The 17,900-nt window shown below is 40.5% G+C and overlaps 2 protein-coding genes across 2 annotated transcripts; both read right to left on the reverse strand.

The window, feature by feature from the left end:
- Positions 1 to 324: 324 nt before the first annotated feature.
- On the reverse strand, positions 325 to 2,648 carry TAS2R4 (taste 2 receptor member 4). The gene has a single exon (XM_027540325.1). The coding sequence runs from the start codon at positions 2,331 to 2,333 to the stop codon at positions 1,443 to 1,445; it is 891 nt and encodes a 296-aa protein (XP_027396126.1). The 5' UTR covers positions 2,334 to 2,648; the 3' UTR covers positions 325 to 1,442.
- An 11,568-nt stretch (positions 2,649 to 14,216) lies between these two features.
- TAS2R3 (taste 2 receptor member 3) lies at positions 14,217 to 17,634 on the reverse strand. Its single transcript, XM_027540326.1, has one exon. The coding sequence runs from the start codon at positions 15,737 to 15,739 to the stop codon at positions 14,789 to 14,791; it is 951 nt and encodes a 316-aa protein (XP_027396127.1). The 5' UTR covers positions 15,740 to 17,634; the 3' UTR covers positions 14,217 to 14,788.
- Between the last annotated feature and the right edge of the window lie 266 nt (positions 17,635 to 17,900).

Raw genomic sequence — 17,900 nt, forward strand, 5'->3', positions numbered from 1 at the left:
TGGCAATACCTAATTACAAGAGAAAGCTACCAGAATTCTAAGTAGCTAAAAATTCTGTAACTATGAATTTATGGGGGAAAAGAAAAGATGTTGGGGTCCATCAGGCTTTCTCCTATTCCTTTAGAGTTCTGATGTCATAGTGTAGCTTAATCACTCTCAGCAATCCTTTATCTCCTAATCTTCAGATTCTAATCTAACAGATATCTCCAAGTTTTGGAGTATAAAATATTGGTTTGGGTAATCTTACTGAATACTCTAGTCAAGATTCTGGTGGCTGGGATGAGAAATATCAGGTAAACTGTAAAATTTGGAGATTTCTTGGGATAATTTTTAATAAGGAAAATGTTATTTTAATAAGATCATTTTGAGATGTATAAATATTACATATCCTGTAAACACACAAAAAAAACTATATAAATTACTATTTCCCAAATCCCATTTCAAAACATCAGTATTTCAACTTCAGATTTCTATTCCTCTGTAGCCACAGTCCTGCTGTTTCAAACAAACAAATAAACAGAAAGCGCAACATTCTGGAGAATTATGCCGTGCCCATAAAATTCAGTACATAAATTCAAACAGAGATGACAGAAGTTCACCAAAGGTCAGGTGTTTCCACCACCAGTCCAGTGACTCCTCTCAGCTTTCTACTGAAGTGCATATCATGATAGGGTCAAATCTTTTGTAATGTGGCACTCAGAATGTGTTGATTTCACTCTTTGGCATATGCTTCTGAACTTGGCTTCCCAGATTTGAAGATCCTTAAAGGCATCCTGGATTGGGCTTCTTTAATGCTGGTCACTTCCCTCCACCCATCAATTCTGGCCCTTCCCTTTTTTCCAGAACAAAAGTAGAAATTCAGTCCTGGCAGTTACTGTCCCTCAGCAAGTTGAGGATCCTTTTTTCTACATCTAACATAATGTACACCTATCTCCTTTGATGTTTCTCTTTCCTCTCTTGTCTCTCTGAAACTTTCCCTTCCTCTTTTTCTCACTGTACCCTCTTTTTATGCCTAAGCCAGTTGAGTGGCTCCCGATGACCATTTACCCATTGCTGATCCCTTACTCAGGGTTCCTCAGCTAAACTTCAAAAATTTAACTAATGAAGTGACCTCTAATATATTGCTTAATTTGGGGGAACTACCCATTACACTTCAGTAGCCAGTGGAACAGTGTGGTGAATTCCATGATCCAGGGATGTGATGCCCATGCAAAACACACGATAAGCAATGCCTCCAACAAGTTCCTTATAGAAAGTGCCTGATTTTAGAATATTACTAAACAATATATTGTAGAATTAACTGAAATACAGGCACTTGAAGGTTTATGGAGTCAGATCAGTAATTACAAAAATGAATTTCTCAGATCATTGGGAAAACTACCAACAAAGAAAATCTTGCTCCCCCTGAGGTGACTTTAGCACCATTTATTATTGAAATCCCACTATTTACTGAAACAAAGAATATTCTTTGCTTTTGTTTTCAGTTTAGGATGTGTGAGAATAATAAGAAGAGAATGTCCTGGAGGGTAAATGGTGGACATAATAACATAAATAGACTTGGTTCTCAAATCCATCCCTATAGAAGGAGGGAGATAATGGACCAGGGTAGCAACTGAATATGGAATGTAGAGTACGAGGAAACAGATCATCAGCTTCATAGCACCCACATGAGCTTCAGTCTGGGGATTCCAAAGAACAGTGGCACTTCTCTGCATCTTCTGTATATGTCTCTTCAAGGAATTGATTAACAAAGAAGCAGAAGTCACATTAATGATGAATTGGAGAAATGAGCTCAAGACCAAAGGAGTCACCAAAGACAAGAGTCCCTCATTGATGTCAAATACTGTGCCATTTCTCATAGTCACAAATTCAAGAGAGGGTGCCAACTGTCTGAGCATAACATACAGGAGAGTGGTGAAGACAGAAAGCAGCATACAGACCAGCAGCAGCCGGGGCATCTTGGTGGAGAGATTTCGTTTCAGCAGGAGAAACACTGAGTGTTGGTAGTTAGCAATCTTCACACAATACAAGACGTTGAGCAAGGTTACAAACCAAAGACTACTACAGTCCAAAAACATCCAACATGACAGAAAAAAATAGGATAAGGAGACTGACCTTTCCACATTTGGAGAGATGATGACAACAATATTCAGTAACAGTATAAAAAATCTGGTGATGCCCAAACTGAACAGGAGTCTGTCAGAAGAAGAGATCCTGTGGCTTTTGATGCAAGTCTTGTAACTGACCACTACAATGAAGAGATTCACAATGAGTCCTACAAAAGTTAAAATTTCAGAGACAACGACAGAAGAAAAAAAGACTATCCGAAGCATCTTTACTCATTGAGGACTCAGGAGATGTGGTGCTGATGCTGGGAGCAGGGAAAATATTGTAATGTACAAATAGGCACCAGTACCAAGCCAGAAAAGATATTTCCTATTTTAATTTCCCCACTGTGGCAAATGAACCATTAGTGGTCTAAGAGCCAGCTGCTTTTACTGAGATGCAAATCTTCCAAGGATTGTATTACTATTTCTTCATTCATATCCTGTTTTCCTTAGAAATGCCGAATTAAAACCAACAAAGTGAACCTGGGAGTCCACTTCTCTGGGAGAAGGAAAGCTAGAAGGAAAAATTACAGCAGACTCCAAGGTTATCAAAAGCAAATGACTGAATTCTGGTCCAGCATGTCTGGACTTCTCCTCATTGCAACCTCAGAATATGGTGGGAATTCCCATGCCTCGCTCCTGCACACACGCACACACACACACACACACACACACACACACACACACACAACCACGGGTGGCCACATCAAACAGGCAACACAGAGTGAGCAAACAAGGCAACAATTAAAGGAAAGGTTGTATCAGAGCAGATATTCCCACTTAACTATCTACAAAATTGATTATTACATTGAAGTAATTATGTTGAAATATTATACCTACCACATTTAAACAGAATAAACAATATAGAGTAAGATACAAGAATTACATCTTAATTGTATCACCAGCTCCAGGAGTTGGTGAGGGACAGGGAAGTGTGGCATGCGGCAGTCCATGGGGCCACAAAGAGTTGGACACGACTGAGCAACTGAACTGAACTCATAAGAATTAACGTTCAATACTTGAAAACCAAGGTTTGTAGTTATAAATCAAAAACATAGAGTGGATTCACAAACACAAAAACAAGAGAACTCAAGCATGATACAAAGAAAAAACCTTCAAACCACAAAAGAAAAAACAAAAAAGAAAAAGAAATACAAAGAAATACAAAATCAACTGGAAAACAAGGTTTAAAGCAGCAATAAATACATATCTATCAATTGTTTTTGTTCACTCAGTCATTTCAGACTCTTTGCAACCCTGTGGACTGCAGCACACCAAGCTTTCCTGTCCTTCAATATCTCTTGGAGTTTGCTCAAACTCATGTCCATTGATTGAGTCAATGATGCCATCCAACCATCTCATCCTCTGTCGCCCCCTACTCCTCTTCCCCTTAATCTTCCATAGCATCAGGATCTCTTCCAATGAGTTGGCTCTGCACAACAGGTGGCCAAAGACTGGAGCTTCAGCATCAGTCCTTCCAATGAATATTCAGGGTTGATTTCCTTTAGGATTGACTGGTTTGATCTCCTTGCTGTCCAAGGAACGCTCAAGAGTCTTCTCCAGCACCACAGCTCAAAAGCATCAATTCTTTGGCATTCAACTTTCTTTATGGTCCAACTCTCACATCCATATATGACTACTGGAAAAACCATAGCTTTGACTATATGACCTTTGTCAGCAAAGGGATGTCTCTGCTTTTGAATACACTGTCTAGGTTTGTCACAGCTCTTCTTCCAAGGAGCAAGCATCTTTTTATTTCATGGCTCTAGTGATTTTGGAGCTCAAGAAAAAAAAGTCTGTGACAGTTTTCATTTCTTCCCCATTTATTTGTCATGAAGTGACGGGACCAGATGCCATGATCTTTGTTTTTTGAATGTTGACTTTTAAGACAGTTTTTTCACTCTCCTCTTTCACCTTCATCAAAAGGCTCTTTAGTTCCTCTTCACTTTTTGCCATTAAGGTGCTATTATCAGTACATCTGAGGCTGTTGATATTTCTCCCAGCAACCATGATTCCCACTTGAGCTTCACCCAGCCCAGCATTTCGCATGATGTATTCTGCAATAAGTCAAATAAGCAGGGTGACAATATATAGCCTTGACATGCTGCTTTCCCAATTTTGAACCAGTTTGTTATTCCATGTCCAGTTCTGATGTTTCTTGACCTACATACAGGTTTCTCAGGAGGCAGGTAAGGTGGTCTGGTATTCCCATCTCTTTAAGAATTTTTCATAGTTTGTCGTGATCCACACAAAGGTTTTAGCATAGTCAGCGAAGCAGAAATAGATGTTTTTCTGAATTCCCTTGTTTTCTCTGTGATCCAATGAATTCTTGCAACTTGATCTCTGGTTCCTCTGCCTTTATTAAATCCAGCTTGTAAATCTGGATTTCTCAGTTCACATACTGCTGAGGCCTAGCTTAAAGGATTTTGAGCATAACCTAGCTAACATGTGAAATGAGTGCAATTGTATGGTAGCTGGAACATTCTTTGGCATTGCCCTTCTTTGGGATTGGAATGAAAACTGATCTTTTCCACTTCTGTGGCCAATGCTGAGTTTCTAAATTTTCTGGCATATTAAGTACAGCACTTTAACAGCATCCTCTTTTAGGACTGTAAATAGCTCATCTGGAATTCCATCACCTCCACTAGCATTGTTCATAATAATGCTTCCTAAGGCCCACTTGACTTCCACTCCAGGATGTCTGGCTCCAAGTGAGTGACCACACCACTGTGGTTATCTGGGTCATTAAGATCTTTTTTGCATAGTTCTTCTGTGTATTCTTGGTACGTCTTCTCAATGTCTTCTGCTTCTGTTAGGTCCTTGCCATTTCTGACCTTTATCGTGCCCACCCTTGCATGAAATGTTCCCTTGATATCTCCAATTTTCTTGAAGAGATCTCTAGTCTTTCCCATTCTATTGCTTTCCTCTATTTCTTTGCATTTCACCTAAGAAGGCTTTCTTCTCTCTCCTTGCTATTCTTTGGAACTCTGCATTTGGTTGGGTATATCCTTCTCTTTCTCCCTTGCCTTTTGCTTCTCTTCTTTTCTCAGCTATTTGTAAAGCTTCCTCAGACAATCACTTTGCCTTCTTGCATTTCTTTTTCTTGGGGATGGTTTTAGTACATAGTGTACAGGACACCATGTCCTGTACAGTGTTATGAACCTCCATCCATAGTTCTTCAGGCCTCTGTCTGCCTGATCTGATCTCTTCAATCTATTCATCACCTCTACTGTGTAATCATAAGGTATTTGATTTAGGTCATACCTGAATGGCCTAGTGGTTTTCCCTACTTTGTTCAATTTAAGCCTGAATTTTGTAATAAGGAGCTCATGATCTGAGCCACACTCAGCTCCAGGTCTTGTATTTTGCTTACTCTATAGAGCTTTTCCATCTTTGGCTGCAAAGAATATAATTAATCAGATTTCAGTATTGACCACCTGGCGATGTCCACGTGTAGAGTCATCTCTTGTGTTGTTGGAAGAGGGTATTGCTATGACCACTGTGTTCTCTTGACAAAACTTTGTTAGCTTTTGCAAGGATCATACACCATGATCAAGCTGGATTCATTCCCGGGTCACAAGGATGGTTAAACATATGGAAATTGATCAATGTGATACACCACATCAACAAAAGAAAATAAAAACTACATGACCACCTCAATAGATACAGAAAAGGCATTTGATAAAATTTAACATCCATTCATGATACAAAAACTCTTACCAAAGTGGATATCAAGGGAATTTATCTTAACATAATAAAAACTATTTATGACAAACACATAACCAACATAACACTCAAAAGTAAAAAGCTAAAAACCTTCCCACTAAATCCAGAACAAGAAAAGGATGTCCCCTCTCACCACTTCTATTCAACATATTATTGGAAGCCCTAGCCATAGCAATCCAACAAGAAAAAGAAATAAAGGGTGTCCAAATTGGAAGGGAAGAGGTAAAATCATCTTTATATGTAGATGACATGATACTATATATAGAAAACCCTAAGGACTCCATGCAGAAACTATTAGAACTGATAAACAAATTCAGAAAGGTAGCAGTATAGAAGATTAGTATACAGAAATCAACTGCATTTCTTTATACCAACAATGTAATATCAGAAAGGGAAAGTGGGAAAAATCACTTTTAAAATCACATCTAAAAAACTACTTGATAAAACCAACAAATGAGGTGAAAGACTTATATACTGTGAACTATAAAACACCAATAAAGGAAACTGAAGATGATACAAACACATGGAAAGTTATCTCACACTTTTGGATTGAAAGAATTAATAGTGTTAAAATGGCCATACTACCCAAAGCAATCTACAGATTTAATGCAGTCCCTACCAAATTACCCATGATATTTTTTCATAAAACTAAAACAAATATTAAGATTTATATGGAACCACAGAAGACCCAGAGCTGCCAAAGCAACCCTGAGGGAAAAGGTAAGGGAGGGATAAATTAGGAATTTGGGATTGTCAATGCATATTACTATGTATAAAATAAATAACAAGGACCTACTGTATAGCAGAGGGAACTATAGTCAATATCTTGTAATATAGTGGAAAAATCTGAAAGGAATATATATATATATGTGTGTGTGTGTGTGTGTGTGTGTGTGTGTGTGTGTATCTTAACCACTTTTCTATATACCAATAACTAATACAACATTGTAAATCAACTATACTTTAATTAAAAGAAAAAAGTAGTAAATCTTCCAAAAAAGAAGAGGAAACCCAGTGTCATGCAGTAATAGGCCACATTCAGAGGTTGATACACAAAGTGGTTGAGTTCTCAGTAGCATGGAATTAAGATGTGATCATGTTAACTAGTGGAGAAGGCAATGGCACCCCACTCCAGTACTCTTGCCTGGAAAATCCCACGGACAAAGGAGCCTGGTAGACTGCAGTCCATGGGGTCGCTAAGAGTTGGACACGACTGAGCAACTTCACTTTCACTTTTCACTTTCACGCATTGGAGAAGGCAATGGCAACCCACTCCAGTGTTCTTGCCTGGAGAGTCCCAGGGACGGGGGAGCCTGGTGGGCTGCCATCTATGGGGTCGCACAGAGTCGGACACAACAGAAGTGACTTAGCAGTAGCAGCATGTTAACTAGCAAGAGCAATGAGTAAGCTGGTTCTATCTGAAGTCATTTCTGAAAGGGTCACTATAGGCAAAGTGTTAACAAAATCCTTCTCCCCCTGCATGAGAATTTGACCTTCAGTTAAATATGTTATGGAGACCTCTTGCTTCCTTGAATGTGATGGATAACTCCTAGGTGTGTATCCCTTGGCTCAACCTGGAAACTAAGGCCATGAAATTATTACAAGAGAAACTGATTCTTTGACACATGAGGCTTTTATTTTAGGGCAGCTTCTACCCTTACCTAAATGTGGATCTCTTCTCCTTGTACCTGAACTGTATAACTGGCAGCAAGGACACTGCAAAAGAAGAAGGTCTGACATTCCCCTGCTGCTGAACTGGATCCCTGAACTATACCCGTCTGAGTACACTGGTGCCAGAATGGCCTAAGACAGTCTTGTGAGTCTGACCATTTATTTATTTATTAGAGCCCAAGAAGACCCAGGGTGGATACAGTGTAGTCCTGAGTCCATACTTTGCTACTCAGTAGATCTGTAGGAAAAGTCTTAGGGCAAACAGTCAAAGCAAAAGGATGACTTGGTTTATTTGATGAAGACTTTGAAAAATGAGTTCAGGTGTGGATAAACAGGAATTTAAAACTTTTAATTGTTTTCAAAAGAGTATCAATGCTGCTTAGGAAGAAAACATTTATTAATATTTCTTAGACTTTTTTGAGTGCTTATTATGTTCCCAGGGATCATAAACCTCAGTTCATCTTTAAAACAGTCCTAAGAGGGAAATCTGATTATTTCTACTTCCAGATGAGGAAATTTTAGATCAAAGAGAGTAAGTGACTGCCAAATGTCACAGAAAATCAGTGGCTAATTTGGAAGGTCTTTTGAGACTGAGCTCTGTCTCTACACTAGGCAGCTCCTCATTGGTTCATTCATTCAGTAAATTGTTATTATCAGCCAGTCACTTTTACATTAGGTGCTAAGGAAACAGGGAAGAATCACCCACAGCACACCCTGCCTTCAAAGAACATACAGAATAGTGGGAGAGACAGACAAATAGACAATTAGATCATGTATTAGGTGCTATAACAAGGAAAAACAAAGGGTACACTGGGAGTGTTCCACAGGGGCCTTTAACACAGCTTTGAGGATTCACAAAAGGCATCCTTAAGGAAACATATAAATTAACTACTGAAGACGCAAAGGGGTTATCCAAGCAAAAGACTGGGGTGAGCAATGGAGAGTCACTGCAGGATTTTAAGAGAAGAGCACCATGACTGTATGTTCACTGCATGAAGCCCACAACCCAGTAATGTGGAAATGCTTTGCTGGAAGGGGATGGAATCGGAAAAGGAAACTAGTTAAATCATGCTTCAGGGGCTTCCCTGGTGGTCCAGTGGCTAAGACGCTGAGCTCCCAATGCAGAGGGCCCAGGTTTGATACCTGGTCAGGGAACTAGATCCCACACACTGTAACTAGGACCCAGTGACACTAAATAAACAAACAGATATTAAGGTAAATAAATAAATAAAACCTGCTGCAGTCACTCTTAAGGAATGAAATGAGTACAAATAGAGACTCAGTTCAGTTCAGTCACTCAGTCGTTCCCAACTCTTTGCAACCCCATGAATCGCAGCACTTCAGGCCTCCCTGTCCATCACCAACTCCCGGAGTTCACTCAGACTCATGTCCATCGAGTCAGTGATGCCATCCAGCCATCTCATCCTCTGTCGTCCCCTTCTCCTCCTGCCCCCAATCCCTCCCAGCATCAGAGTCTTTTCCAATGAGTCAAATCTTTGCATGAGGTGGCCAAAGTACTGGAGGTTCAGCTTTAGCATCACTCCTTCCAAAGAAATCCCAGGGCTGATCTCCTTCAGAATGGACTGGTTGGATCTCCTTGCAGTCCAAGGGACTCTCAAGAGTCTTCTCCAACACCACAGTTCAAAAGTATCACTTCTTCTGTGCTCAGCTTTCTTCACAGTCCAACTCTCACATCCATACATGACCACTGGAAAAACCATAGCCTTGACTAGACGGACCTTTGTTGGCAAAGTAATGTCTCTGCTTTTCAATATGCTATCTAGGTTGGTCATAACTTTCCTTCCAAGGAGTAAGTGTCTTTTAATTTCATGGCTGCAATCACCATCTGCAGTGATTTTGGAGCCCCAAAAAATAAAGTCTGACACTGTTTCCACTGTTTCCCCATCTATTTCCCATGAAGTGATGGGACCAGATGCCATGATCTTCGTTTTCTGAATGTTGAGCTTTAAGCCAACTTTTTCACTCTCCTCTTTCACTTTCATCAAGAGGCTTTTTGGTTCCTCTTCACTTTCTGCCATAAGGGTGGTGTCACCTGAATATCTGAGGTTATTGATATTTCTCCTGGCAATCTTGATTCCAGCTTGTGCTTCTTCCAGCCCAGCTTTTCTCATGATGTACTCTGCATATAAGTTAAATAAGCAGAGTGACAATATACAGATTAATGTACTTCTTTTCCTATTTGGAACCAGTCTGTTGTTCCATGTCCAGTTCTAACTGTTGCTTCCTGACCTGCATACAGGTTTCTCAAGAGGCAGGTCAGGTGGTCTTGTATTCTCATCTCTTTCAGAATTTTCCACAGTTTATTGTGATCCACACAGTCAAAGGCTTTGGCATACTCAATAAAGCAGAAATAGATGTTTTTCCTGAACTCTCTTGCTTTTTCCATGATCCAGCGGATGTTGGCAATTTGATCTCTGGTTCCTCTGCCTTTTCTAAAACCAGCTTGAACATCTGGAAGTTCAGGATTCATATATTGTTGAAGCCTGGCTTGGAGAATTTTGAGCATTACTTTACTAGCATGTGAGATGAGTGCAATTGTACAATAGTTTGAGCATTCTTTGGCATTGCCTTTCTTTGGGATTGGAATGAAAACTGACCTTTTCCAGTCCTGTGGCCACTGCTGAGTTTTCCAAATTTGCTGGCATATTGAGTGCAGCACTTTCACAGCATTATCTTTCAGGATTTGAAAAAGCTCAACTGGAATTCCATCACCTCTACTAGCTTTGTTCATAATGATGCTTTCTAAGGCCCACTTGACTTCACATTCCAGGATGGCTCTAGGTGAGTGATCACACCATCGTGGGTGTTTGAATAGAGACTAGTGGGGCATTTGAAAGAAAAATTTTTAGAGTACAACCAGATTTAGTGACCAAATGAATATCAAAACTGAAGGAAAAGGAAGAATCTGGGATGATTTTCAAAATTCTAGTTCACTTGAAAAAAACACAACACATATCTTTTACACAAGAAACACAGGCAGAAATAGGATTAGACATGCAAGAGACTTTAGGTGGCAGGAAGCAAAGGAAGGTGAATATTCAGATAGCAATGTAGGTCTGATACCTATAAAAAGGGAGGGAGAAGAAAGAATTGGCTAAGAAGAGCTATAGACTGCAGCACAGTTCCAAAAAGGGGTCAACCAAGCTGATGGAGAGTCCTTGGGTCAAAACTGCCTGTTGGAAGAGTCTCATGTCTCAGTGGAGCAGACCTACTGCTACCGGAGTAGCAGTACTACTCCGGTCTCCATCACTGGCTGGGAGCAGTCTGCAGGAAGTGTGGCCTCAGCAGCTGGAGCCCTCAGCCAACTTTTCTCCCAGGGCAAGAGAAGTGAGCAGTACATTTTATATTTTTTTAATTTATTTATTTTAATTGGAGGCTAATTACTTTACAATATTGTAACAGTACATTTTAATAGCTGTCAGAAAGAGAGAGCTAGAGATCACCTGGGCCAGAACCCTCTGATAAACACAGGATCCCTTCATCATACCTGAAGCATCTGTTTCAGTGATGGAGAGATGGAATACTCATTTCTGCATCTTTATTGCCCACTACATGCAATGCTTCTGAGAATAATGATTGATCTAGTACACTGGTGCAGAGTGTTAAATAAGTGTCTATAGTATGAAAGAATGAAGTAGAATCAAGATAAGCCAGAGAGGTCAGAGAGTATCAAAAATGAGAAGCAGTTCCATGAGACACAGGGTATATAGGGGGCTCTGGTGGAATGTTTCATGAGGTACTGTCATAACTTACTGTGGATTCATGTGTTAAAGGCTCCTCCACCATACACCAAAGAACAGATGTGCTTGGTGGAGACACGTGGCCTCAGGAACAAGCTCTAGCCTGTAACTGGACTCCAAATGCAAGGACAATTCTCATTCTCATACTTTGACCCTAAGAACCTGGTCACAGTGGGGAAAAGATATGCTCTGGTCCTTTGTGCCTGAAATGGCCAGATGTAAGAATCTTAAGGGATTTAGCAACTAAATCTAATTTAAGGAAAACAAAACAAACCAGATGGCCACTTTCAGGGTTTCTCAAAAATGGGAGTGAGGTATTAGGTAATTCTCCCCTATGGCCTTGGACTCAGTCAGGAGAAGGCAGATTAAGTATTTCCCCTGGCGGTTTCAGAAGACCATATCCTCTCCAAAAGAGCTAAACTTCCCTTCAGTGTGCCTCTAGCCACAAGTAAGATTCCTTTCCTCAGCAAATCACCCACTACTCAGACCCACATCCCTACTCCCACCCCAGTCTTTGATTAAGGGCAGCCAATATATTGTTGCAGTCACATAACAAAGTCTGAGCTTCCCCAGGAGTCACCTCCAGATTTCTCTGAAAGAGGAAACAGGGGAGGGGTTGGGAATGCCACACCTATGAGTCTGATTTCATTTGCTCTCATGGAGCAAAACTCTGCACTCAGCCAACTGGACTACGACAACAGACTCCTTACTGGGGAATTCCACATTTTCCATCCATACTCCAGGCTCCAGTGGAATGAACGTTAGTGGTAGCCTGAGCAAGTTTACTGGACCCACCCAACTGAATCTATTAGATTGGGGTAGGATTTAATGAAACCTCAGTAGAAAAAGGAGGAGGAAACATCCAGGAATTAGCCAAAGGCACCAAGAAACAAATAACAGCCAAGCCAAAATCTCTAATAAAATGCTATGTTCAATTAAAAGAGAAGAAAATTCCCACACCCAAGGCAGAAGGCAGGATTAAGAATTCCGGTAAAGGCTAAGGAACCAGAAAGTCAGGGCTAGGTGGAGAAGCTGTCAAAATGACCAGAAGTAAGAACAAGTGTTCAAGAGTCGGAGAGGATAAATCCAAGAGTAGGGTTCAAGGTGAACAAAGCACATATCAGTTGAGACCGCAGTTTTTCCACAGTTAAACTTCCCTGTGCTGAAAAGAAGCACAGATTTTTTAATTACAGAAGTTCTCTTTTAGAATCCTTCTATGTTAGTGAATTATGCATGAATATTAAATCATTATTTCCACTGATGATTTTTCTCTATATATTTTTAGCTTTTTTTTCCCATTTGTTTCTCTCTGTGTGTCTACACCCTCTTGGAAAATTCCTTCTTCCTCCAAATTAAATTTTTATTAAGAAAAAAACTATCATTTTAAGTTTCAATAGATATCTTTTTGAAAGAGAACTTTATGTCAGAATTAGGAATTTTCCTAGCACCTCCAAGAGGCAAATATCAATTTGAAAGCAAACAATACAGACCAAAAGACATTTTATTTCTATAATTTTGAAAATGAATGTATAAATCAGAACCTGAAAACTCACTTTGGGCTACATATGTCAAAGTGCTAAGAGATGTGTTAATTCTTCATGCTATGTCAGAATGTAACCTCTTTCACAAAACAAGAACAAAAATAATAATAGCAGTATTTACTGATTTACTCCATGTGGGACTCTAGTTTTCATGTGTTGATTCACTCATTGTTTTCAACAATCTATCAAGAAAATACTATTTCTATTTTACAAATTGTTGTTGTTCAGTTGCTAAGTTACATCCAACTCTTTACGACCCCAGAGACTGCAACATGCCAGGCTTCCCTGTTCTTCACTATCTTTCTGAGTTTGCTCAAACTCATCCATTGAGTTGGTGATGCCATTCAAACATCTCATCCTGTCACCCCCTTCTCTTCCTGCCCTCAGTATTTCCCAGCATCAGGATCTTTTCCAATGAGTCAGCTCTTCGAATCAGGTGGTCAAAGTACTGAAGCTTCAGCTTCAGCATTAGTCCTTCCAATGAATATTCAGGGTTGATTTCCTTCAGGATTGACTGGTTTGATCTCCTTGCAGTCCAAGGGAGTCTCAAGAGTCTTCTCCAGCACCACAGTTCACAGTTCAAAAGCATCAATTCTTCAGCGCTCATTCTTCTTTACAGTCCAACTCTCACATCTGTACATGACTTCTGGAAAAACCATACCTTTGACTATATGAGGAAAGTGAAATAGAGAGAGGTTAAGAAACATCCCCAAGGTCACTCAGTTTGTTAAATCCTGACTCAGACCTGAGTCAGGATTTGAGCTCAGGCCATCTGGTCTATGTTTTTAGCCACAAAACTTTATACCTGAGAGCTCCATTAATGAAAGAAATCCAGATTTAGAGTTGCCATGTGTCCTAAATATGTTTACAAGTTTGAGATCTCAAGGAATAATATTCTCACTGACTTGTCAGCACTGCTCAGTGACAGGAAGGAAATCAAAGCCTACATAATTTTATTAAAATAAAAGTGATTACATTTAGAAAAACCACTTATTTCACATAAAACTCTGACATTTTAAAAACAGATACGCATCTTGGATATTTTGACCAATCTAAAAAATTAAAAATTACTTGAAAATTTCCTTCAGCAAAATGATAAAGGAAAGCAAAGGACTATTGAAATTAGAGTAAAATGACTTAACCAGCAGACTGGATTGGAACCTAGTATCCAAGGGTCTTGACTTGCATTTCTCTGGTTGTCAGTACATAATGGATTTGTGGAAGCAGGTCTCCTGTGGTGACCACTGCAGCGGCACACTTCACTGTTACAGTAACAGCTTCACCGCCTGCAGATTTCCTTCCTGGTCAGTTGCTCAGTCATGTCTGACTATTTGTGACCCCACGGACTGCAGCACGCCAGGCTTCTCTATCCATCACTATCTCCCTGAGTTTTCTCAAACTCATGTCCATTGAGTCAGTGATGCTATCCAACTGCCCCCTTCTCCCCTAATTCTGATATAATCCTGACACAATATGCTGTGCTGAAATGACAGCACACAGTCTTCTGAATCTCTAAAACCCTGTGAAGTCATTATCATAGTCTGCATTTTTAAATGGGGAAAGACAGAGTCAAACAGGTAATTAAAGTAACTCCCCTAAGGCCAAAAAAAAGTCTTGGAAAATGGACTGAAGCAGAATTCAAACACAAGCCTGTGGGACTACAGTGCTTTTTTGCTCTCTCCCCTCTAGTTCACTACATCACTGTCAGTATAAACTTGAACTTAAAAGCTAGTAATCAGCTCATTATGTTGAGTTGATACTTATTAAAATAAAACTCCTTGTCTACATATTCCAAAGACTATTTCAGCCTCTTCAAAGCAACCATAAAAGGAGAGGCCATGAGAAGCGTCCCCGAGGGGAACAGGATGAAGCAGTAGTTACAGAATTGGTGCCACAGGAGGGTGAGGAAGAGCCCTGTGATCCTGGCTAAGGACTCCTAGGTCTAAGGACTCCTAGGCTCCCTCCCACACCCCACGATGCTCTATGGATAAACAGATCCCTTGGATCCAGGCTTCAGACAACCAGGCTCACACCGGAGCATCGCCACAAACATCTGCTTCAGCTTACTATTTCCCAGAATGAGAACATAGGAGTGGCCAGCAAGATATAACATTGCAATTACTTCTCCAATCTTTGCAATCATCTTAGTTGCTGGTAAGAAATAACTGGATGTTAAAACATAAAAGGAAAGATAGTAGAGTAGGAAGAGAAAGAGGAAGGAGAGGATGACTCTGATGGCCCTCCTGTGGGCCTCGGTACTGAGATCTCTGGAGCTGGCACAGTCTTGATGCATCTGCCGCATATGCCTCCCCAGGGAGAGCATAAGCAGAAAGTAGGAGATTAGCGATATGACTAGGGGAGGGAGGTCCCACAGAGTCCCAAGAACATGGATCAGTTTATATTCTTTTTCTTTCTTTCTAAAAAGTTCAGTCATATTCCTGGTTCTATCAATTCCACCAAGAACAGAATAGATCTTAAATTCCCGGATCAGAGAGATGGCACTGCAACATGATAACAGCAGGGTACTCAACAGCATCCATACAACCACCCTGGAAACTCTCCATTTGAGCCACAGGAACATAGGATGGGAGAAACTGGCCACTTTCAGGCAGTAGAAGACACTGAGACAGGTGGTAAGCCAAATGTTCAGATGGTTTGTAAATGTCCAGAAAACATCAATAATTTGCATGATTATCCCTTCATCATGTAGTTTGGGAGAGAACACCAGTAAAATACCATCGATCAAGAGAATCCACAGCAAAACAATCCTGGAGACAGCCAGGTTAGTGATAACGAAGTCATGCAAAGAGATCCTCTTGCTCTTGAACCAGCTGCTGCCATTGACCCACCCTATGAAACCATTCCCCAGCATTCCCAGGATGAACTGAATGGTGGTCAGAACCAGAAACCCCATATTGCTGAGTCTCAACATGTTTGCTGTTCAGCAGACCTGATCTTTGTTCTTTCCATTGAGAAACATTCTCTTGCTGATTTGAAATTCCTGTTAATCACCTCTACCTGCTGCTTCTCTGTACCTGTCTCTTATCTCTGCCCAGTTTGGTCTGTTGTAGACACAACACAGCAAACCTTCCCCTGGCTCTTTCAGGTTAGTCTGTCCTCTTTAGAGGATGACTTGGTTTGTCACATCCCATCTACGATCTAAACTCAGAAGCTCTTTGCCAAAATGCAAATAGAGTAGTGTCCAGTGTCACACAGAGAAGAAAGAGATGAGTCACAAAGAAGATGGAGGATTTGGGCTCCATTTCAAAGGTGGTAGGGCTCTGAGTGGAAAGTGGAATGCAAACCCAGAGTGGAAAGGTGGGTCACCAGAAGGGTCACACAGAATCACTCAGGAGGAACGACTCAGGGACACATACAAAAGGGGGAAATATCAGAATTTCACCATATGGCACTATCACAATCATCCTGGAGGGAGGTTTACATTCATAAAACAGGAAAAATTCAGAGTCAATGGTCCTGGATCAGAATTAAATGGAGTGCCTCTTAGTGCCTCTTTCCTTGTTTTCTTAGAGTATGCTTCACATGAAGGGGCTACAAGCTCATCTCTAGGGAGTCACAACATCGGAAATTCTTCAGTACCTGAATGTTTAAATGATAACAATAATGAAGTATCGTAAAAGCTGCTCAAAGGATGGATTTTTTCAGAGCGCCTGACCACTGTATTGACATGTCAGCAATAATTCAGGCTAACCAAAAAAACATATAGACACTCTCTGTGAACCAAAACAGTGCCTTACAAATTTCCCAGGACAGTGTGCTTCCATGTATATCTCATTAGCTGGTGACCAGAATTCAATTTCTCAAATGACTTTGTTGAATATCATTATCACTGCCATCATTCCATCAGGTATCAGTGATAGGAATTATGAACCCACAGTTATAACTATTCTCATTTCTTAACATAAATAGTAGAACCATCATACTATAACTAAAACCACAGCATTACTAAAGGCTGCTTCCAAAATGTACATTGACCATGGTCTACCAAGTAACCACATGTATTTCCATTCTATTAAGCCTGAAGTTTGTTGGAGAAATCAATACTGGAGCTGTGATATTGTGGCAACCCAGGCTGCAGATACCTAAAAAGAATACTAAGATCACACACTTGCTCTCAACCATTCTTTTCAGTAAAAGACCAAAGTAAGTAAGGTAAGTCAGGGCATGGGCAAAAATAATTTGCAGACCAAGGTCATTCCAGAAGTGTTTCAAAAAGGATTATTTTTTAAATGAAGACAGAGTATTAGGGAAACTATAAACAGATAGTTTAGGACTCCAGGGCAGGAACAGAGGGTACTACAATATGATACCACTCCCGGAGAAAGAGCTGTGTGTAGAGAGGACCTCCAGACCATTAGCTGATATTTTCTCAGCTGGGAGACCCTGAAGAGAGTCAGCTGAGAGAATACCAGTCAGCAGACTAACAAGGCATTCTCAGATCATCTTCCACCCCTTCATTATTCTTGGCACTTTCTCCCCAAGGACTTAGACATCATGGTCCAAGTCTCTGCATCATTCCTGCTTCTGATACTACTCTGCATGACAACTGTGTGGATAAATGTTAGCAGTACACTCAGACTGACATCAAGACAAATCTTAGACAATATCCATTTATACCAATCAAAGTTCACTAATCTGAAGAGCACAGAAGGTAATCAGCAGAGTTGAGTGTACACAGCAGAGAGATCAGCAATACATATAAAATGATAAGTGGTCTGCAGCATTGCAGGGCCTTTAAAGTCCTGACCTGAAGAATGCACCATGTCCAGTAATAAGTCTACTTCAGTTCAGTTGCTCAGTTGTGTCCGAGTTTTTGCGACCCCATGGACTGCAGCATGCCAGGATTCCCTGTCCATCACCAACTCCCAGGGCTTACTCAAACTCATGTCCATCAACTTGGTGATGCCACCCAACCATCTCATCCTCTGTCATCCCCTTCTCCTCCCACTTCAATCTTTCCCAGCATCAGGGTCTTTTCAAACGAGTCAGTTCTTCACATCAGGTGGCCAAAGTATTGGAGTTGCAGCTTCAGTATCATTCCTTCCAAAGAATATTCAGGACTGATTTCCTTT

The sequence above is a fragment of the Bos indicus x Bos taurus genome, chromosome 4 (genome assembly GCF_003369695.1).
Source record: "Bos indicus x Bos taurus breed Angus x Brahman F1 hybrid chromosome 4, Bos_hybrid_MaternalHap_v2.0, whole genome shotgun sequence".
Classification (NCBI taxonomy): domain Eukaryota; kingdom Metazoa; phylum Chordata; class Mammalia; order Artiodactyla; family Bovidae; genus Bos; species Bos indicus x Bos taurus.